General features: G+C 34.3%; 1 protein-coding gene across 1 annotated transcript in view; it reads right to left on the bottom strand.

The window, feature by feature from the left end:
- LOC128551146 (mucin-like protein) overlaps positions 1-25066 on the bottom strand; it is a 41353-nt gene that overhangs the window by 14157 nt on the left and 2130 nt on the right. The window contains exons 2-12 of the mRNA XM_053531618.1: positions 20996-21194; positions 19783-19958; positions 18962-19052; positions 18447-18528; positions 16522-16734; positions 15038-15215; positions 12945-13247; positions 9255-9428; positions 4810-4986; positions 4499-4702; positions 3292-3423 (exon numbers count right to left, since the gene is read on the bottom strand). Of these exons, the coding sequence (XP_053387593.1) occupies positions 3292-3423; positions 4499-4702; positions 4810-4986; positions 9255-9428; positions 12945-13247; positions 15038-15215; positions 16522-16734; positions 18447-18528; positions 18962-19052; positions 19783-19958; positions 20996-21194 (1929 nt within the window). The remainder of the gene's footprint in view (positions 1-3291; positions 3424-4498; positions 4703-4809; positions 4987-9254; positions 9429-12944; positions 13248-15037; positions 15216-16521; positions 16735-18446; positions 18529-18961; positions 19053-19782; positions 19959-20995; positions 21195-25066) is intronic.

The raw sequence follows: 25066 nt of genomic DNA, 5'->3' as shown, positions 1-25066 counted from the left end.
TCAGTTAGCTAGTACATTATAATTAGTCCTATAAATAAGATGTGACATAACTTATTTTTACATTTTGACGTCTATCAGTTATCTCAAGTCTTACCGGATCGTCATATCAGAAGATGTAGTATAGCGAGGTCTCCTTCTCGCCTTAAATGTTCAAATTATGAACAATTTAACACAATCCATAGTGAAAGAAAACTACTTAAACTGAAAAATAATATCCGTTTTACAACATCCTAGTTAAAACAATTACCAAAATCCTTATGTTTTTATGATACATATTTTTCTTCTTTCCACTCTAGGTACCACCGTGTATCTTTATAAAGCTGTGCAACATTGCCGGTCTATTCCGAATGTTGTGTAAATACAAATTATTTTTAGAATCAATTTTATACGAAATAATGTCCCTCTAGTTCAGTTCATCCCACAAATACTTCACGTCGAAAATTGTCTAAGTCGATTCTAAATATTATTATAACTTGCTGAATGTACATACAAAATTGCGGAATATCTATTGACAAATGTACCCAGTTGACATAAAATTCAGCATTAGGCGTTTAACACGAATTACTAGAATAAGACAAATAACGGTAGGCTAAACCGTTTAAATCTCCGTACATAGTACATTTTAGATGTAAGAAAATACTATAGTCTACTTATTAGGGTCTGGATTACGATACACATTGAAAACAAGAGCTCGTAGAACGTGAATGTCCCCCGTCCCCTCTTGATGCATTCAGTAATTTCACAAGAAACAGAAATTATAAGGTCACTGTACACAAAGTTCTACTATTCTGGGTCAATGTGACATTGACCTTTGACCTACTGACCTCAAAATCAATAGGGGTCATCTGCTGATCATGATCATCCTCCCTATTTAGTTTCTTGATCCTAAGCCTATGCATTCTCAAGTTATCGTCCAGAAACAATTTAACTGTTCAGGGTCACTTTGACCTTGACCTTTGACCTACTGACCTAAAAAAAAATAGGGGTCATCTGCTGGTCCTCCAAGTTTCATGATCCTAGGCCAAAGCATTCTCAAGTTATTGTTGTTTAAAGTTTTTTGTTGTTTTTTGTTTGTTTTTTTTTTCACTGTTTCTAATTAAAAACAACTTTCGCTGTGGTTGTTTTTGAATTGTTGATGCCTAAAAGTTGTTAAAATGTATTGAATTTTGTTACGAGACAAATAAACCTGCTATTTTGTTGTTTCTTACCACTCTCTACATGATATACTCTTTACCTGGTTTGATTTTGGGATTATTTATTATAAGTTTTAAACTTAATATCACAAGAAGAGATCTTGACTTTTTGCTACTTCCAAACAATCACACAAGTACTGCATCTCTCTTCATTTCTAAAATAACCCTAGTTAAATTGTTAAGGAGAGGGTATCACCATAACGAGGGCTCAGAGCGAAACTAGTCTATCTCCTTCTATTTCTATATACAATTAAACTAGTTTGCTCTGAGACCTTGATATGGGTTAGTTATAGGCAGTTGTAGACATTTTTTGTTCGAAACATATCTTGGACATCCAAATAACACAGCTTGTAGGTTGTAAGATTGCTATTTAATGACATTGAAGGGAGTTTCACCGAAAGTGCAACATAAGAATAGTAGTTCTTGTCTAAAGAAGTTAACCAGAACTCCTACTTAATTGGTCTGCTACTTTCAATAACTGTTCTTATCCTTGAAATTGTGTAGCCGTCATACAGATCATTTAAAATATCATTGGTATACGACAGATAAAGGCCATGTAGTATGTGGAACATCATTTGCACGTCTACGAGTGCATAGCTTTCGCAAGCATTAAAGGTAAGCCAAATGACATTCACCTAAGATGTCAATTTATCTAAGACGGTCAGCATTGAGGTAAAACCATTTTGATTGTAAAAGATATTAAGGCATAGACACAATTTCTAGATAATATTTTACTATGACACTTGACAGCAGAACAATCCTGAGCGTAAGGTAAAGGTGTAAAATTTCGTTGTGTTAAATGTTAAGTCACACCGACACAAATTGTAAGTCAAATGGCAACTTTGAGTTTTTGATGCTAGAGGAAGGCAATACGTGCTGCGTGCTGCTCCATGTATTATGTTATGAGCAAGCCAGCACCTCGATACCTCAATTAGTCACCCGGATGGTTTCCTCAAATGTAAAGATTCTGTCAGCAAGGGTTTGAATTTGAATTATATGTGTTGAGTGGCAACTGATTCAAATTTGAAATCACGGAGTCTCCTGTTATAGATGTAAATTACGGAGTTGACATAATTACATAAGAAAAAAGACCGTATATTGATTGACAGTAAAACTTAATTGAACCAATAAATGAGAAGTATCCGAACAGGTGTATCTTTCGATCCCTCTGTATCCTGGTGCACAGTGGCATGACGCTAGATAATATTTTACTATGACACTTGACAGCAAGACAATCCTGAGGGTAAGGGTGTAAAATTTCGCGTTAGATGTTAAGTCACACCGACACAAATTGTTAGTCAAATGGCAATTTTGAGTTTTTGATGCTAGCGGAAGGCAATTTATGCTGCGTGCTGCTCTATATATTATGTTATGAGCAAACACCTCGATACCTCAATTAATCACCAAATGGTTTCTCGCTAAGGGGCGTGAGAGGCGTTGCATATTTCATTACCTGTCATGAACAGACTCTATCAAACCGAGTCTGCTATTATTCTTCTAGGTTGCATTCTTTGCTTCCAAAATATCTTTTTGCAGAATTTATTCCTCAAATGTAAAGATTCTGCCATCGAGGTTTTGAATTAAGTGTTGAGTGACAACTGATTCAAGTTCAAAATCACGGAGTATCGTGTTATACATGTAAACTTTTTACGAAGTTGACATATTTCCACAAGAAAAAAGACGGTATATTGATTGACAGTAAAACCTAATTGAATCAATAAATCGGAAGAATCTTTATAGATTCTTTACATCGAAATCATTAAGCAATGCCTAAATCCAAACAGGTGCAACTTTCGATCCCTCTGTATCCTGGTGCACAATGGCATGGCGCATTGTCACGGGTAATTTTACCGCATAGAGCGGACTAAACTTGTTTTTCTAAATTTATTTTATGGAATAATATGCTGATATATTATTTTTGTAAATGAAATGTTTCAGACAACAGTTACGCACAACATTCAAGAATACTGTATATTATATATATGGTCAGTTTAATGTATATTTCATTATTACGTCTAAATATTCAAATTTCGTTAATAAATTATTAAAAAATGACCGGGAATCACAAAGAGTCATCTAAAACATGTATCTTTCTTACCATCACATGTATGTTTATCAGCATTTAATATGTATCCACTTCTGCAGTCACAAGTAAACGACCCAATAGAATTATTACACAGTTGCTGACATTTATCTTGACCAGTGTAATTTAAAGAACACTCGTCAATATCTGAAATAGAAAAGTAATGGGTGTATCTATACGATTAAAAAGATATATACCATATAACAATAAACAAAGTTAAGCTATACAACAATGTCTCAAACATTTAAACAGTGCTTTGTTTCCGAAATCATGACATATGCCCATTACACATGAAGATACAAATGGGCCGCCCCTATAAATGTGAAAATATTTGATGGATGCTTTGAGAAAGGAATTTAACGAAACTTTTTAGGAAGCTCAACTCCCAAGAGAAGATGTATTCATATTCCAGTCTTTTTATTACGGGTGATTTTTGACTGAGGTATTGACATTTAATTTATAACCAGTAGTATATATACTATAGCACAGTTTTTTATCCGAGGTATCCCGGATAAGTTTCACCGTATAATTACCTTAATTTTTCTACGTTAGTTAACTTTAGTGCTATTTTTGTTCGAGAGTATTTCTCAGAATCACTGACTGCAATTCAGCGAAAACCACTAGGAAATCTCCCTCTGTGGCAGAACGTCGAAAATTGTGGGTATTGAGAGCGCTGAATTTTCATGGTACATTGTAAAACAATTTCATTTACCTTCTACATGTACAAAATTTTTGTTATCAGATGGAACGCAATTACACAATGAAACTGGTATTATAATTTACTCTATATTTTTGTCGTAATTCCTAAGGTTTAAGCGATGAAATGTGGTATAGACTCGTTGGCAAGGCCAAAAATCACATATTTAAACTCAAGTGTAGGCATTTTCATTGTGACGTCATCACACTGTTATTTCGTGCATATTCCAGGCTAAAAACGCTTCTTTTTACAAGTAATACTCGAGTTGTTGGATTTAATGGTGAACACTAGTTGCCATTTAAATTCAGTCGATATAACTTTTGCCAGGCTGATTGATTTTCATGTCGACTTAATCTAGTTAAATAATATCACTTAAGAACTTTGTTAAAATTGTTTTTCTATTTAATGTTGGAAATAAATAATAAAGATAAATATTCGTTATAATAACATGTCTAGGATATTGTAACAAACAGCTGTCGCTATTGTACATTCTGTCGTTACGGTACGTGAAATAGATTTACCTACGTTCACAGATTTGCATTTTTTGAGTCATCGTCTCGTCCATTCCTTTTGGACAAGGTGCACATGGCCAGCTGGGTAATAACTGGTAGGCCGTTGCATTGCAATTATCCTGGTAGCAGGTAAAGCTTCGACACATGTCATTTATTCGTTCGCAGTACAATCCCTCAGCATATACTGGGCAGACACACGATGCTTTGTTTACATCATCTGAAATGATGTATTTTATCATTCAAAGCGCAATGTCCACTTCCTATGACGTTTTCTATTATAAGCGCAATAATCACATACAAAAAGTTTAAGGATAAACACAATACCTGTGGAATTTGAATTCAGCGAATCAAAAGTACATTCCCTTGGTTCCTGGCATCCACAGTAATTGATAGACATTCCAAAATATGTGGTAGCATTGAATTTGTCGTATGCAGGAAATGTGATAGCTGTATCTATATACCTTAAACCAGTGCCGATAATCCACGAAAATACTCCACCGTCTGAAATCAATGTATAACTTTTATAAACCGCACGTATAACACAATAATATAATAATATACATACATGGTACATACCTCTTAAAATTTTGAATTGCGGCTAACTGTACAAAGTTCACACAATGTCCATAAAACTTAGAATTAATGCACTTATAAATAAATGACTCAAATTTTGGCTCTGATTTTTTTTAAACCGTGGTCCTACGGTCAGCGTTTGTCTGTGTCTTTCAACTTATCCTGGGTAAATTTGGAGATATCAATGTTTATGTATTTAGAAAACAGTATGTCAGTCATGAAAGTTTGAACGTTCTGCTATTCTAACCCCAGACATCTTAGTAATGTGATTGTCAATCGAATGATTTTGAATGTAATCATGACCAGACTGAAGAGGATGTAATTTACGACATTTAGAATAAACAATCATCATTTTAAGAACGAAATATCAGAAACTAGTCTTCGTTTTAATAATAAACTCTGACATTACTTGAATGTATTGAAAAATGGGAGAATTTTTCACAAAAATGATTGAAAAATTATTACGTAAATATGAGGTCATGGCGTCGTTGCTTGTAAGGAACTGAGTTAAATATACTCGGCGTCACTGAAAAGTTACCACCTAATATATAACTCTTTACTATTTTATACAATATCGACGTCACTTTTTCATGGCTTGTGCGCGCTCTATTAATCATAGACCCTGTCTAATCATGTCTCCTAACCCATTTCATGACTGTCAGGTGAGAACAGTACATACGACGTGCAATTTCGCGACATGAAAGTTCGGCGTCAACCATGCCAATGGCCTGATGGCGTTGATCGTGCCTTAAACGTGGCATTCTTAGCAATGATATTCTAGGTTTTTTAACGTATTCCTTTTAGTCTGTCGACTAACTTGCAAGTGCGATGAATGATTTGCGATAGAAAATTTGTACATTTGTGGAAAAAGTCATTTTTGCACGTGCAGCCCGTGTCTCAAATGGAGTTAATCGAATTTGACAAATCTTTACACCAGTGACGTCTCAGCTGGGTCAAAAATGTAGTCGCGTTATGCATTTAACACAGTCCAATGCGATTTTTAAAATATAAGGACCATTAGGGTGGTAACTTTTCAGTGACGTTGAGTATAAAAAGCTTCAATCGGGGAAATAAGTGATTCTTGTACATTATTTTTCCTTTTATGATATACCTTTCATTGTCCTTCATTTGTTTAAAAATATGCTATATCAATTTTTAATCTCAGATAACTCTTACATACTATCTGGATTGCCTGGACTAATACCCCAATAAGGTTTAAATAAGTACAGGGTATCAATGAATTTCTTTAAGTTTATATTTAGACATCTGCCAGGTTTCATGGTTTCAAGGCAGCTGTTGCAATCATCCAGTACTTAGATCTGATATTTGCTTTACTCTTATATCAACTAACATTGTGATTTCTTGCTATATCTGATGTTAGATTCAGTAGTCATTTACATAATTTACGTTAACTTAAGACAGGCGGCGGAGAAGGAGTTGACAATACCACATAGATAAGGCCATACCAAACTGATTACCTGTCCATCGAATTCCCCGCATCAATTTGACGGGAAATGAAAAAAAATGACCGCGCTGGGCGGAAATCAGTAGGAACACAAAAAAGAGGAAATTCCGAAGTTTAAACGCACCTTGCTTGTAATTTATAGGAATATCGGAAGAACATGTTCTCTGACACAGCCACCGATTCGACTACGTAGTCTCCCTATCGCATAGGTAGTAGCTGTTTATCCGATTATTGTTTTGTAATATTCGATCGCTTTAAAAGTCGGGCATAACAAAATGGAAGCCCCCTATGTCTGCAAGTATTTTCAGCAACAGCTGTTGAGATTTTCCCGAGCTGCAGGTTTTACAGATTTGTTTAGGGCTGCTGCGCTATACAATAAGATGAATCTTTCCACGTAAAACGCGCCGGGGGCATGTGTTTTCTCAAACGCAGGTTTTTGTTTTGGTTGATTGTTTTAACATTTTTTATTTGGTTCAAGTGAAATTAAAGATGATACATGATAAAACATCAGGAATTCTAGATATTTGCTTATATGTCACTCGAAAGTGTCAACATTTGTTTTGTATACTTTGCATAGTTTAACCTTCAAAATACTGGATTTTCATTTGATTTCTGACAGTGAAACCCAGCCTGCTGTTTTAGTCACTTAGCCCCAAATAGAACCACCTCAGATTAGCAGGTTCAGTTGAATACTGCGTGGTCTGAATTTGTAAAAGCTACATGCTATCCAGCACTTTAAGAGTTGAGAATGTCACGAGCAGAGGAAATTGTTAAGTGATATTTCAGAATAATAATAGCGCTGATATATTTCTTACTTTTTGTTGCATGTATCACACAATAACAATTCAATACTCCAAAGACAATGCTGTCTGAATGTTACTTCACATACATTTGTTTTTTACAAAGTCGACTCTTTCATGGAATATTTAATGTGGGTTTTATGTGTTTGCTACAACTAGGTTGTTTTTGGATTCACGCAGTCACAAAAAGACGCGAAAATGGTTCCCTACGGATATTGAAAATTGCACAATTTGTAAACATTCTTTAAAATGTATCAATTTGATTATGAAATAATAACATGGAATTCATCTGCTGTACTAAACACCTTTCAAATACTATTGGCTCATCAGAATAAAATAGTATAATAACGTTTGATTTTTGCGTTCCCTTAATATGTAAACACTATACATTAATGAATATAGATTCACTATTATAGTCAACGCGTATGAAACGTTGAAAACAAATGAATATTTCAATTTTGAAAACACATATCTGCCTACAACACAATACAACACACCATAGGCAATACCTGTATAACTCGTTTCAAACTTGAAACATTTAAAATCTATTCCAGTTAAGCAAAGAAGAAAATCAAGCTCTATATATTCTGCGATAAACAACGGTTGACGCGTGGACCGGTAAGAGAGCATTATGACGTCAATTATGACGTCATATTGTCGCAATAATTGACGTCATATTGCCGCATGACGTTCGATACATTACTCCTCGCGTAAACGAAACGAAGTCCAGTATAATATCTATTAAAATATATCAATGAGCATGTCAGAATGAAAACAATCAAGGCCTTCTTGTTATTTATCGTCTAATTTACCACGGTTCATCGTTCAGATGCTTCAGTATTTCAGTTCAATTCCTACGCATCTGAACTCTGAACCGTGGTAAATCAGACGATAAACAACTCGAAGGCCTTGATTATTTGTTAATTCTAATATGCTTTTCTCTGTTAAAACACTCTTATGCTAGAATGACGTCACGTTAACGTGCGGTGACGTCAATGTTTTTGTTGCGACAAAGAAAGAGCGCTTCTATATTTTATCTACTGTTTTAGATTAAGGGCATATTAGAATCGAAACGATTTATAGCAAAACCGTGTTTTAAAACTATCTATACACTCGGGCAGAAATACGTCGTACAAATAATTTCACTCGGGTTGTGCCCTCGTGAAATTATTACGCCCGACGTGTGACCGCCCACCGTGCATAGTGTTAAACCTTCTTTTGCTATAAATTATTTCTTAATTCAAACAATGAAAAGTGTTTTGAAGTAATCATAGTGCAGATGTGCTTTGACGATCTCGTTTACAAAGTTTTCTTTCTTTATATTTTACGGTATGGCGTAACAATTGTTTTATACATTTATGACAAGTAACCAGTGACATTATCCAGCAGAAAAAGTATACAAGACTTGCTTTTCTTCCTAATCATATATGTCAATTACTTTGAATTCATAATCGAATCATAATCGATATATATATATTTCGTATTTGAGTATTATGTAATAATGGCAATACATGTATAAGAAATATAACTAACAAGCTGTTTCATTTTATATTCAAACAGATAAACGGTAAGGTACATTTCCCAGTGCACCACAAACACAGCTATGATTTACTCACAAACTTACCGCTTTGACTCAAACCGCAAAATTAAGTGATTTAACGGTATAAGTGTGTCTGTCACCATAAATTTTATGTTGTTAGAAATGAAACTTTTAATATGTTTAACTGTATTAAAACCAATTTATCCAAAGACGTATGACAGAATTTGTTTTAGAGTGACTAACATTTTACCTGTAAAAATTGCATACAATAGGTACATAAGCAATTATGTACTATAATTATTATTCATCTCTTAAGCAATTAATGATACAAAAATACCAGGTCAAATTTTAAAAAGTACAGATTAAGTTTTAGAAGTATTGAATATCTTACCAAGTGTATACTCGTTTTCCGGCAGTTCTGTTAGAACTTCGAATTTAAGGTGATCCTTGTCAGTGTTGTCATCATAGACGTAGTTCTTTAAATCTATCGTCCAGTTGAAATCTTCTTTATATCGTACGGTAATATTTTGAGGGAAGCTGTCTGCGACACTTGGGGGATGATCATCTAAATAGAAACACACACACACACACATTTCATATGTATTATAATCATAGTGTCTAAACTGCCTAGAGTTTAAGCTCACTGACTTTGAATTTCGTCTGCCGTACCCGCTCTGAAGCTATCCGAGGAGTTCAATCAAAGAAAAAGTTTATATGAGCACATCCGTCCATCAGAAGCAAACCAAAAGAAATGAATAATCTATATATATGGAGGACAATAACGTCCAAAACTATATTATGCTTTGTGACGTTTTAACTTCCAGATTTTATTTACAATGAAGAGTTTACTTCTTTCATATAACAAGTGCCTTCTTCATGTCGGTCATTGCTTCATTTTAGCCAGTACACATGTAACTCATTATGCTACTTTTTTCATTTTATAATCATGTCTCTCACCACACAGTGGTGTGAGAGACATATTGATTTACTCCAGTCTGTGTGTTCGTGTGTCCGTCTGTCTGTCACAAAGCTTGTTTACACTCTAAGTCAAACATTTCTCATTCGATTTTCATCAAACTTGAGCAATATGTGTTTGACTATAAGACCTCGGCCAAGTCCGATAGTTAGTCAAATCGGTCCAGGTATATTGGAGTTATGGCCCTTGATTTTCCAAAAATCTGGCTTTTAACTCTTGTCCGCACTCTTAGTCAAACATTTCTCATCCGATCTTCGCCAAACTTGAACAAAATGTGTTTGATCATAAGACCTCGGCCAAGTTTGATAACTAGCTAAATCGGTTCAGGCATTTTGGAGTTATGGCCCTCGAATTACCGAAAAACTGGCCTTTTTGCACTTGTCTGCACTCTAAGTCAAACATTTCTCATCCGATCTTCACCAAACTTGAACAAAATGTGTTTGACCATAAGTCCTCGGACAAGTTCGATAATGAGCCAAATCGGTTTAGGCATTTTGGAGTTCTGGCCCTTAATTTGTAGTGAGTAAACAGTATAAAGACTGACTTGCTATTTAGATGATTAGGCAGCTGTGGGTGACATTTACTTTTCTCAAAAGCAGCTCTAGTTGGTATTATTTATTACTAAATAGTGACCATATAACATAATCGTAATATTCTTGGTCAGTCGTTGTTTCTCTTTCATTATCCCATAATTTGCCATGCCTCAAATATTACTGTATTATTACTGAAATATAAACTATGTACAACGGTATTCAAGAACGAAAATATAAAACGGCTGAATTTCAACCAGTATCAGCCAGATTTAAAAGTGATTGCAGTGCTACTAAACCAAGAAGGGGAAGTAACACCCTGGCGGTGTTTGTAAGCTCCCTCACCCTATAGGCCCCTTCTCTCGCTTAACAAGTCCTCACAAAAACATCAAACACTGGTGAACACATAGAACTCGACAAGTAAACCACTTCGCAGTTACCCTTCCTTACTTACATGTCTTTAAGGAAAACGTCTGCCTACCTTTCCCAAGCAGTCAAGTGACATCATTTTTATTATCTACCGTTGATATAAATGCAGAATTTCAAAAGTATAAATAAAAATGATGATATCAATATATGCACGTGCAGCCCGCTGGTGGGCAAGGAAATAACGATATGTCATAGATTAAGATTACACGGTAATATTAAACATAACAAGCAAATTCTATGAATTGGTATCTCCCGCCGAAAAGGCTTGAGGTGAGGAATAGCAAAAAAATATTTCTGGCAAAAAGTTAAGGATGTTACTAAGAAGCAAATAATTCCAATAGTCAAAATCATTTTAACAGAAAATGAATGCTTTTTTCTTGGGGGCAGCGGAGAGTGGGGGCAGCGGGAGTGATCGGGTGGGGGCACAAAATTTCACCTGTTGATTATAAATATTGATGGAAAATTTAAATTAAAAAAAAAAACTGGGCGGGGAATGGGGACGCATGATCGGGGTGGTAGGCAAGACCGTGTGGAGAGTGAGGCGGGGAATGGTACAACTCTGCATGCTAATAAATATCATGGAAGGTTTGAAAAAAAAATATAATAAAAAGGAATGATTTTTTTTTTGGGGGGGGGGTGGGGGTGAGAGGGGGGTGTGACCAAGGCCAAGGCAAGGTGGTGACCAGGTGTGGGTACAAAACTTCACATGTTTATACTAAATGTTCGTGGAAAAGAATAAAAGAAGTTAAATGAAATTCTACCTATGGGTTAGTTTGTTATGTACAAATCTGTAGATTTTAAACAATTAAAGGGCAATAACTCTAAAGAAAATTGACAAATTGAAAATTAAAATGACTTGCATCATCGAAGTATGTTGGTTCATATTTATTTCAAGTTGCATGAAATTCTACCGGCGTGTTACTGAGAAATGGCTGCAGATGTAGATTTTTCATTAAATCAAGGGCAATAACTCTAAGGGAAATTAACCATTCCAATAAAAAATTTAACAGGCATCATTGCAGTATGCTGGTGCGTGTTTATGTCAAGTTTTATGAAATTCTACCTTATAGTTACTGAGAAATGGCTGCGGATGGACATTTTTGATTTAATCAAGGGCAATAACTCTAAGGGAAATTGACCGATCCAAAAACTTGACGGGCATCATTGCAGTGTGTTGGTTCATTTTTATTTCAAGTTTCATGAAATTCTACCTGCTAGTTACTGAGAAATGGCTGCGGACGCACGGACGCACGCACTGACGGACGGACAACGCCATTTTAATATCCCCCTCCCGATTTCATCGGCGGGGGATAACAAAGAGCCTTACGTGTTTTTATATGCAACTATTAAGCTTTCTTCTTCAAATCAGCGAAGATCCGCATTCGCACGACGTGAATGTCTCATTGGATACAATTTATTCAATACTGAAATGTGCGACAATTGTATTAAGTAATAATAAAAGCCGTTGACAGATGAAGGTATTCAACAGCATTGAACCAAATATCACGCGGTGTTTCTACATACTTTTAATAGATAAATGTATCCGCCTGTATTGTTTTGAATCTTTTTTGTATAGAGAAAAATACGTATAAAATAAAATAAAAATATTCAACAGTGTCCTGCTTATCATGGCGATTTATTGGAACATTTACCCATCTGAAAAAACAAACGAGCACTTGTCCAAATATATCGCCGTATAATAAAGAACATAAAGGTTAAAGCATGATCGTAAAAATATTTGTTAATATTGTGTAATTGTTCCATTTAATATTAAGGCTAATTAAAACAACAGAGACATGAATACAGATAGCAAAAACCCGCACGATTAGCTCAGTAGGTAAGAGCGTCGGTCTGAGGATCGCGGGGTTGCGAATTCGATCCTTGCGGGATGGGGGCGTATGTTCTCCATGACTATTTGATAAACGACATTGTGTCTGAAATCATTAGTCATCCACCTCTGATTCATGTTGGGAAGTTGGCAGTTACTTGCGGAAAACAGGTTTTTACTGGTAAAGAATCCAGGAACACTGCTTAGGCTAACTGCCCGCCGTCATATGACTGAAATACTGTTGAAAAACGGCGTTAAACCCAAAACAAACAAACATATAGCAAAATAGCATGACTGTATGTAATTGCAAATTCTTACGTAATATTTCCCATATACGATGTTTCTCCTTTGCTGCTGACATTTCAGCAATGCCTTGGTTAATGTCACCTGTTCTTGCGATAGCTAACAAGCACGGTACATTAGGTGTGTTGTCCCAGTCATTTATGCATGTAGTGTTGAAAAGCGATATGTTTAAGTTGGTATACCCTTCAAACAGTGCTGTTAGGTTCCCCACTAGCTCCTCTAGGAATCTTGGACGTGTATGGTGCTCGTTGTAATATGTGTAATTTCCATTTGTTATGGAATAGTTGAAATTGCTTTCCGTCTTGTCAGTCAGAGACCCTGAATTTGATCAGCGATCGCTTACTACACATTATAACAATATCATGATTTCAGATTTTGAAAACAAACAGTAGTTATTTGTTAGATAAATTATGAAAATACGATTAATTCCATTGCTGGCACTTACTTAAATCCGAATGACATGATATTAAATGACACTTACGGAATTATAGATAATGAAATGTAAATTTACTAGTGACAAGGAATTACAAATGTTTATTTAAACATTTCAGCACGTGCAACAAGTTGTATTAATTACGGCTAATGAGTAGACATGTATGACTTCTATTTTTAAACAAAGTGCTCCTCATAATATATATTTGATAACATCAACAGAGCGTTACATGATAAGTTATAAAAATGCAAATTATGTAATAGAAATGTTTGCTGTATAGGGTGATTTCTGTTATCAAATCTATATATCAAAATCAAGTCAAAACATTTTTCTACTAAGACCCCATTAACTTTGAAAATGTATGATCACGTTCAAATTGAGTTTTTTTCTTCTTGTTCAATCCTATATATCATGCTTCATCTCCAAATCCAAAGAACTAAACTGTGTAGCATGTTACAGTTATATGTAAGAGACGCTCAATGTAAGTTAATAAGTTAATAATATATTGTTCATAATATAATCTTTTGTATAGAAACTTTAAAATACAATCTGTTATTTTATTTTATATGCAATTAACTGCATCAAATATCCAAACCTGATTTGTTTCACATATTAGTTACAAATGTATATTTTTGCAAAGTTTAACGTAGTGTTCGAGCCGGAAAAAAAAAGTAGCCGTAGCAATTACTCCAGTCCACTTTAACTTTGTTTTGAGACTTACATGTTATTGATGTCTGGAAATTTAAAGTAAAATGCTGAAATAATTATTATTAATGACTGATTTTATGCTTTGGAATACACTTAGGAACACATTTCTATCTCACAAAATAGAAGAAAGCGACACATATAATATGTACGTTAAAAGTGGAACAGAAAGTACGTCAAATTTATTGTCTTTTGTGAATTGGTTACAATGAAATTATACTAGTCTTGTGGCCTTTCAGTTATGACTATTTTTTACATTAGAAGAGAAAATAATGAGGACCATAGGAGCACAACTTGTAGCCAAGAACTGAAGAGACAACTGGTTGAAAAAATGAAAACTGCAAAAAGATCCTTTGGAGCACATAATGCACTCAAGAAGAAAAATAGCAGATTCGGTTTGATTGAGTCTGTTCATTAGACGTAATGAAATGTGCAACATCTCTCACGCGCCCTAGCTCCGGCTTACGTGGAAATCTATAACACATGTTGAATGGACTCCGTGATCCCAAAGGACCAGGTTGTTGATAAAATGCTCAATATTTGCCAATTCTAATCGAAACAAGTGCCTGTTCAGTTATGACTGCATAATAGATGTTTTTGAATAAATTCTATGTAAGCAATTACAGCATGCACTCATATATTTAATTTAATAAGATAAACCGAGTTCATGAGTTTCTACGTGGTAGAGAACTAGCATTGATCTAGTGTTTGATGAAATAATTCTCAGTATATTGCAGTGTAATACGTTTTCATAATTTATTCATGTTTCATTTAAAATGTAACACGTTTATTTGGTTAAACAACGATTTGTCTCTTAAAATTGTAATTTTAAATAATATTTGGCAGTCTGTATTATCTGTGTTCGACTTTCTTTTATCTATAAATATTACATTTGAGCCGAAGCATATCAATCATTTGTTTTGCAACAACATTAATAATTAAAATATTTTAATGTATTCATTGTACTTACAAGATTCACCATAATAAAATAAAATAGGCGCGGAAGAGTTAGCATATACTTTAGTTCCGTTCCTAAACACAAACGCTTTATCTTCCAGGTGGCCTGCTAAGCCTGTTATATTTATGTTCTCACTGTATCGTATGACATTAATACTGAGACTCATGAATTTTCCAGCAGTAAATATTATCTGAAAAAAAAGAAATCATTTATACATATTTGCATTTTAATCTCATGGACATGAAGTATAAGTTAACATACTTACGATGGTTGCAAATATAATGTCAATTAAAGAATATCATTTATATTTTCAACGCTTATACATAAAAAGAACTAGTAAAAATATGCAGTTAAAACAACATCTCATGTATGACGAATACTAAACCATAAAGAAACTTCAAATACGATACTTGCATGCGAGTTTAAGACACATCTTTCACAACTACGAGACGTCTTTGTGTCCCATATTCATCTTAATAACGTCTACCAAAACTGCCTAATCATTTAAATATGACGTCAGTAGTTCTGTTTTTTTATTCTGTCATTTCTAGAAACATCCGCTTTCAAATAATTTTGTTTGTTTGTTTTGTGTTTAACGCCGTTTTTTTCTTTCAATAGTATTTCAGTCATGTTATGGCGATCAGTTAACCTGACCAGTATTCCTGGATTCTGTACCAGTTCAAACCTGTTCTCCGCAAGTAACTGCCAATTTCCCCACATAAATCAGAGGTGGAGGACTAATGATTTCAGACACAATATCTTTTATCAAATAGTCACGGAGAACATACGCCCCGCCCGAGCATCGGACTTGCGTCCCCGCGATCCGTAGACCAACGCTCTTACCTACTGAGCCAACCGGACGGGCAGTTCAAATAATTTGTTTATATTCCATACATTGAGTAATTTATTTGATGTAATGAGTGTTTTGATATTATGCTTCGTTGAACATTAATTTGCAAATCTGATTTGAAAAAATCCTAAACGCCATAGTATACAGCTTAACATCGCAATATTGTAAAGCAAACCCCGCTTGAGCTGTTGGTGGCTGTAGAATCAGGGCTGACTCTAGCAACAGATGTGGACAGGTCATGGTCAAACTTTCCTACATTTTCTTTGTTTAGATCGTTTATAACTCGAGAATCGTGCTCTTGGAAATATGCAAACTGTTCTACGAAAAATGGCCGTTCGTACATTTATTGAAGCAAACTTCAAGTCTTAACGATCAAGATTTTTAACTGTTGTGCTCATTTATCTTCCATGCAAAGTGCAGTGTACTTAGCAAATATGCCTCCGCATCACTTTAATGTGATTATTTTATTGGAAAAAAAGTATTTGATATAGATTATCTTTCTTTAAAAAATATGATTAAATAGTGGTAACTAGTATAAAAAGACATTATAGGAACAAGTGATTGGAATAGTCATGTTAACAGAATTTAACTTTTCACTAAATCATGTATTAATAACAGCACAGGTAAGCATGAAATAAATGTTTACTGTAGTTGCAAAGTCCTTAACAGCGCAGCCTTGAATGATTACTTTACCATCGCCAGCTAATACAAGGCAGTGACCTCTTTCCGGTGGATATACACAAGGATATATCGGTCCTTTGTGATTCGCATTACAGATTTGTGTACCGTTACTGTAGACATTTATATCGTTGTTTTGTCTGTCGAGGTGCATCTCGAAGAAATCACCGGTTGCATAATCCTACATGATAAGGAAACAAAGCCTAAGTTTTAAATAAATGGAACAGTTCTTTTCTTATTAATAAGTCACCTTCCTTTGAAAAGTGAAATCGATAATTACTCCAGGGTATTTTTGTATTACATGTACAATGAGTTACTGTATTTAGAAAGAGGTAAAAACGCCGAGCGTCTTTAGAATTAAGAAAGACTGGAATAGTTTTTGCTCTAAAAATATGGAAAACGCTTTATTAATTTAAAACTTCAAATGGATGTATATATCTGTACTATATGGAGTCTTTAAAGATAAAATCTCAGAAAAGATCCCTTTGAAGCATAAAATGCAAAGAAAACAGTACAACAGTAGACTCGGTTTTACTGAGTCCATTCATGAATGGTAATGGAATGTGCATAACCCCTCACATAGTTATTTGGTTGTGCACAATGTGTTGAAGTGTAAATGAGAGAAATAGGCCCATAGTAGCATAGCTGACTTGGATGTCTTTGTCACCTTTCTAATGAAGGGGAGTGACCGTTGTCTGTTTCAAGCAACTCTGACCAGTGACATTGCTTGCTTTATTCTGACCAGTTTCTTGCTTAAGTGTGAAGATTAGAATGGAACAGTAAATGCTGTGGATAACACCTCTGCATAAACATGAGGGTACTGAGCCTTCTGGGGGATGGTGTCATTCAACTGTTTCAATTCTCCAGAATAACAAACAAAAACGGAGGGAGTCTGGTTACCAGTCATACAACACGTGGCAGCATGGGCTTCCTTGGTTAATAAACTGGTTTAAGATTTAAGGTAGTTCTGCATGTTTGAAAAACCGGAAGTGATGGCGCATCGTCTTATATCCAGAAAACGTAGAATAAAGCCTGGATTCGGCGTACGGAAATGAAAATCAGTTTATGAATGAATGGCAACCTGTAAATTGGTTTAGTAAAATGGCACTGTTACTGAAAATAAATAATTCAAAACAATAGCTTAAATATAGCTTGAAATGGGCAGCTCACTTTAATCATGGCCAAATATCTCAAAAGTATGCACATCATATTATAGGCCATATGTTTATTTTACCTTTGTGAGAAGTTTCATTAAAATCTATATTTTAGAAAAAAATTCTATTCGCGAAAATGTTATGGAATTTGAGATCTTCCCATACACTCCCATTATGAAAAATTGCGTAAGATCCAAATTTTTCATATCATTCTAGCAAAAAATCAAGCACACGACCCTATCTTTTTTATTTGCTGAATTTTCTTAATATATTCCGAAGTTTTGAACAATCAGAGTTTAATCAAATTCTACATTGTAGAAAAAATTTCGATCCAAAAGTGCAGAACTACCTTAACTAGCTTTTCAAGATCTGCAGAAAACTTTTATTCTGCGGGATAGGCGTTTTGTTTTACGTGTAAGCCATGTTTCGTGCAAGACGGTACTGATGGGCATGACAGATGTACGGATAAAGAAGCAACACATATTCATTTGTTAGCAAACTCAATAGGACGTCAATGACTCTGTATTAAAATGCATGTAACATACAGAATATATAAAAGTTGTCATATTTTAGTATTTGAGACATTAGCTGTTATGATCACAAGCTATTAGTAAAATATCGTTTTAATAAACCTCTTTAGTAACACACATTATTCTATAGCCTATATCAATGTTACATAATGCAAATAAAGTTACGTACCGTACGTCATATCAGTTTTCTATATACATTGTACACTTACATATATTGAGAAAGCTGTGAACATTGTAGCATCAACATTCCCTGGGTATATATATTCCAGTCGCACTTGTATTTCTATTGCACTGGAAACAAAATGACCAGTTGCAAACATCAGATATGCAGTAAATATATTTAAAGCTATGTAAATGTTAAGCATAAAATTACACATTACCAAATTTGAAGAATACGAAGTTCTGAGTCTTTTCAATACAACAATATTTGTACTTATAAATCAAACTCATAGTTTGCGTGTTAAAACCGTCTGGAAAAAGGCCAGGCTAATACGAAACGGTTTGGGTAAACGCCTAAAATACCTATAAGTTAATATATTAAGAAGAAACAGAATTATAAGGCAAACAATATTATTCTAAGGCTAAATCAAACTCACAACTGTTGCATTCTAGTTAACACTATGCAATGTAAGACATTGCTGGCTGCCGGCAATTGTCAGATTTATAGTCTGTAATAATTTGCAATATCTGGTAGACGTGTAGTACATTTTTAAGAAAAACCTACCTCGTTTTTAAGAAGACATATTCGCCATGACCATCAAAGTTGAATACAGCACCATCTACTGTTTCAATATGTGGATCACCAAAAGATGTGACTATAGCAACGGACGTTTTAAGACGATGATAAGAAGTTGTGGTCAAAAACAGAATATGAGCCGCGCCATGAGATAACCAACATGGTGCATTTGCGACCAGCATGGATCCAGACCAGCCTGCGCATCCGCACAGACTGGTCAGGATCCATGCCCTATTGCAATTAGAGAAACCGTCAGCGAACAGTATGAATCCTTACGGATGTACAGGCTTATCTGGATCAATCCTTGTCGCAAACGCACTATGTTGGTTTTCTCACGGCGCGGTTCATAATTATATTGAAAAGTGTAAAGTCATGAAACAAGATATAATTCTTAGTTTTCATAGTACACTTCAGCTTAGTTTAAAATGTAGATCTTTGAAACTGTCGTGGAAATGGAAACGTATATGTTTGTGGTATATATAAAGTTATTCACGCAAATATTCATATATTTCAGTATCAGTACTACTTAACATACTTTTGAAACATACATTGATATAAGTTGTCAATTATCTATTATAAAAGCATATTATTCATGTAGCGACATCTGTTTCTTTGATACTGTTTAAGGTATGTACCTATCTAGTTTGAAAAGTATAATGATATAAATAACAGTAACCGTAATGTTATCTCCATAGGGTTTAGAGAAGGTTGTAAGGGACATAAACTGATTTAATACCCAGCTGGAATTTAGAATTTCGGTCGCAAATGTTTGTAGGGTACTTCCATTGAAAAAACAATCAAATACATACCCAGTAAAGGAGACTTATAAGCACTGCAGTCATCCGAGGGGTTGATATCATAAAATATGTCACAAGTTGTATCACGGAGACAACAGCTTCTTTGTATTTTAGACATATTTTTCCAGAATGATTCAAACGTCAAATAACCGCCTTGTGGAGGCCCTATTTGTAACATGCCATCAGCTCTGGATTTGAGAAAAGGATCACAAAATCATCTATACTTTAATATTTTTTATAGTAATGTCAATAAAATAGTATCTTTAATAGTCAAATGTAGCGTAACTGTAATTGTGACGTGCATGTCTGTACAGTCGGAAGAAAAATGAGTAAATAACACGTGTTAACAGTTTAGAGTCAACAAAAGTTTAGTAAAGGAATAAATGTCATACCTTTTTGTTTTACACACTTATGAAATCCGAAACCGAAGTACACATATCCGATAACGGCCGGAAATATGTGTTCGAGGTTTCGGGTTTTACAAGTGTGTAAAACAAAAAAAAATATGACATTTATTACTTTTGTTTCAATTTTATAGTGTTTTTTTTTTAATTAATTCAAATCTTTGTACCGGCAGTATAAATACAAAGTGTAAAAGTAGTCCAACATCGGGACCAGCACAAAAGTTATCCGAATAAGTTTGTTTTACACACTTGTAAAGAATTCTGCTAGCCAATTAAATTGAAGGAAATGGTCCAAAAAAGAAACAATTGTGAAGTAGTTTCGTTGTTAAAAGCACAAAACCCTTAACACAAGTTCACTGAAAGTTCCAGATTTGACGTTATATTAGATCTGATGAAGTGATTAAGTTTATAAACAAATTAAATTTTGCACTGAATTCTATGAAACTTATTTCTGGTAAATACTTTCTTACTCAGTGCATTCCTAATGAGAGGAAATCACGATTTATACATTTAAAGGCTTGATAACACTACACACTATACAGTTACTATAAAAGTTTATTATATTTAGAGTAATGACATCTTACTTTTATCTTAAGTTTTTATTTAGTGGTTATTTTCACTGCATATATCCTTGGTAGTAGTACTGACCAGTGGTTTTCGTGCAATTGGTGACATTAACAGGCCCAAAGTCTTACTATAAATAGCAAGAGCAACAAAAAACTATCAATAATATTTCACTGTTTAGAAACTTGCACTCCAAGACATAGATAATGAACTATATATTGTAGAAATAAATCAGAGAAAGTAACAAGTGATCAAACCTATAGCAACACATCTGTTTAACACCGTCTTCGAAGAACCATTGCCGATAACAGTGTCCTATTTTTTCAAATGAATAATCAAGACTTATCTGCTTTTCTGAACAGGCACACGGCACCACCGACTTCAGCTTTGTTTTAATGACGTTCCTGACGTCGTCGTCAGCTGTAAATTGTCGACACTCGTCTCGGCTTTCTAGGTCTTATAAAGTAAACATACTAGGGTTTACAAAATACAGTTTATTTAATCTTGTGGTTATTAAAATTTCAATCTATACATATTCTTTTATTTGCATAAGTCGCTCTTTATATTTACATGTACACAGGATATAATTATGGTCCCATTTACATCTGGTCATTTACATTGGACCAATTTTTAAAACGCCTGATTGAAGACAGAATTAACTTCTGCTGTGGACGGACTGCTTTGATTCTAGAGGATTTTGCAATGGCTGCAGTGGTTTTAAATCAATAATAATTGCCCTGAACATACCAAAAGGTAATCACGTAGATCTGAAACAAGAATTTTTCAGGTTGTAATTTTTTTTTTGTAAGACCGACACAATTTTAACCTATTCGTCTGAAGATTGTTAATTTAACACTTAAGTTTTTGTCATCTGAATACAACTTACGGTTGTTTGAAACATACAACTAAACTTCATCTGCTTATCGATTCATTCAGTTCGCCTTTACTTGCTTTAATTTTATATCATTGTTCGTGTTTTGCCTTGTTTGTTTATCAGGACACCTGACTATGTTTTATCCTTTAAAGAATTAAAAAAAAACAACCACTTTCTTATTTCTTTGACAACAACCGACTTGATGTTATCTTTAAGCTACTATGACATTCTGAAGAGCACATCAATATATCTCTAAGTATGGTGGCTTATAAAGGACATGTTGGATTCTCACATGTGCGTGTGCGTGGCTTACTTTCCTCATTTTTTTTTTTTGTGTCGTCCTGTCACGCACGACAATGTGCCATAACTAAATATTTGAAGGTTTGTTGTGACTTCTCGCACGATTGCAGCAATACGAAATATTGAATACAAAACGACGAAATATGCAATAACAATGTCGTACTGGGGCAAGTGCCCAGACGAAATATAATGTTTTATTGTCACGCACAGGTCCGTGCACACGCCACACCAACGCACTTTAATTTCAGTCTAATATGTGTGTTTTCTACAGTAACAAAGGACTTGCAATATTTTTACTTTCACTTTCAGAACAGCAGTTTTATATATTTTGATACCAAATAACTAAACGTATGTTTGATTGATGATTCCTTTTTCAGAAAATTTCCCCTAGTTGAAAATATCTCGCAGTCTTAAAATTTCAAAGAATGAATTGTTGAATAGTAACACTCAGTTTTCAGTCTTTTTTGTTTAATAGAAAAACAAATGTGATCGTATTAGAATTGGCTTTGAAACTCAATCAAAACTAGTCTGCTATTATTCTTCTTGGTTGCATTCTTTGCTTCCAAAGGATCTTTTTACAGATTTTATTAGTCAACCTGATGTTACTTCTAACAATTTTGAAACCAGACTTTTTAACATCTTTTGAAATGAGTATTCACATATCCTTGCTGATGACTAGAAAAAAATGTGTTAAAACTGAGCAAATGAACAATGTATGCTTCAATCTGCTACACATTGACGCACACCTCGCAATTAACATTTGCTTTAGCACTTACCCGTTGAAGGCATAGCTCCATAATCTGCCGGACAAACGTTAAGCCACAGTTTTAATATATAGTGTTTGCTATACAGGGCTGAAACACGAATGGTCACCTTTCAGTATGTACTAACAGATTTATACCCCAGCGGGGGATTCAGTGTTATATTTTCTGGTATTTCGAGATCATGGAGTCCATTCAACGTATGTAATAGCGTTCCGCTTAGGCCGGTGCTAGAGGGCTTGAGAGGTGTAACACATTTCATTACCTCTCATGAGCAAACTCAATCAAACCGAGTCTGCTATTATTCTTTTTTGGTTGCTTTCTATTCTTGGTTGCATTTTCTGCTTCCAAGGGATCTTTTTACAGATCTTATTTTCTATTGACTGACATTGCGACGTCCAGATATTTGTTTATTTTTTTCTTTCTTCTATGTTATATATACGTTATAGTATGTCTATATATTGTGAGAGTTTAATAATTTACACATCTATGTATGCACTGCTGTAGGCTTTCGTGTTTTTCTCCTATTGGATATGGTTCCCTTTTTCTAATTTCTTTTCTCAAGCGTAGCAGTGAAATTTTCCAATCTAAAACACCAATGGGAGAGGAATGGCCGCGAAAAGCAATCGTCAGCACCTTTAACCTTTGTAGGAAATTCAAACACACAGGCCTATTACTAAGTAAGATAGGCTTGTATGATTGTGAGTTCAATAGTAGTGTCACATTTTAAGCATTATTTCCAGTCTCCCAATCTCACATTTCAAAACAGAGCTTTCACATGGAAATGATTCACCAGCTTGTTTAATTATAATTTAGTGAATCGGGAAAAGAATCATACATTTGTAATTAAACAAACTAGAATTATGGAAAATGTGTATCGCATGTCAGATCATTACATTGAACAACTAGTTTCAATAAATTCCCGCTAGTCATAACTGATATAACATCTAACAAATAGTTATTAAAGATTATGCGGAAGTCGACGAGCGGATGCGTGTAATAGCCCTTCGTATTCTTCAAGTTAACGATGTAAATCATCTCTTTGAATAGTGAAATAGCTAATGTGCACAGGGGTTGCTTTTAAGTTTGTAGATAAAACGGCAAACAAACGCTTTTGTTTAGTTTGGGTCTTTTCTTTAAGCATTTACTAATTCCTCTTCTGAGCAAGCAATTGACAAATATGATAAACAAATTAACATTCATTGTAAAAGAATTCAAATAAAGACCCCCGAGATGGTAGATTGAACCCATAATTTCAAAAAAAGAACGACTTGGATATCTAACCAGCGTGGCACACTGTTATTCTTAGAACTCATTAACCTACCTATCAGGATATAAAGTGTTTTATTTTGAAAATATTCCATAGAATAAATTCGTTATTCAATATAAACACACTGCTACCGGTGTAGTTACCATACAGTGATCGAAGTGATTGTTCAATACAAGACCGAGATTATATACAGTTAATGCATTAAAAAATATACCGTTATCTATAATACGCTGTGCATTGTTGTGATTATTGTTATTACCCATATCAAAATTGTTAATTAAGAAATAATACGTTCTCAATCATGGTTTATGCATAAGAACTCAAAACTCGGGTTATTTTACAATAAATCAAACTTGGAAACATGTTATTTTGATTCTACCACGACATACTAGTATCAACAGTGTTTTAAAATATGGTAACTACTTTTAACGACCGTGCTACGCACCTAGATCAGATGACGTCATTGTACGCGCTTGGGTTATTACAGAATAACCTGAAATATAATTTGCTCTATATGTATGTAAGTTATTTGCTGGTCGTGTTAAAATACAAATTAATATAACATTTCGATAATAAAAACGCTGTTACACAGTTGTTACTTCAAAATATGGACTATATGAAAGTACACCATGAAATTAGTACATTTACTAGTATCATGTGAAAAGCATTTATGATAAAATGTAACAGATTTTATGCGACTCAGTTCCTACTTAAATGAATCTTATTAACAATTCGTTGAACACTTTTCATCTCAATTCTAACATCGTGTCTAGAGTCAGTGTCGTGAAAAGAGACCTTAAAGACATGATATGTCCAAATTTCATAATTAAACATATTAACAATTGCTGATCAATATCTTTGCAAACATAAACTTAACATGCTACTTGATATGAAATGTAATTGTAGTTGCAGCACTGCACACTAAATATAATTGATAAGGATTGTCTGTACTATATGAACATCTAATCATGGTAAAATATGACCGCAGTCCATCTTTAAGTTTATTATAAGTACTAATTTATACTAATTTAAAGGATTTATTAGTCCCAGAATTTGTGTTACCTGGGATGAGGCAATACAAATAGGCTGTTTTCATAATGACTGCAACAGAGTGCTACAACGA

Source organism: Mercenaria mercenaria, chromosome 19 (assembly GCF_021730395.1).
Source record: "Mercenaria mercenaria strain notata chromosome 19, MADL_Memer_1, whole genome shotgun sequence".
Taxonomy (NCBI): domain Eukaryota; kingdom Metazoa; phylum Mollusca; class Bivalvia; order Venerida; family Veneridae; genus Mercenaria; species Mercenaria mercenaria.
The sequence above is the reverse complement of the archived record's forward strand: the minus strand, read 5'-3'. Positions and strand labels throughout refer to the sequence as shown.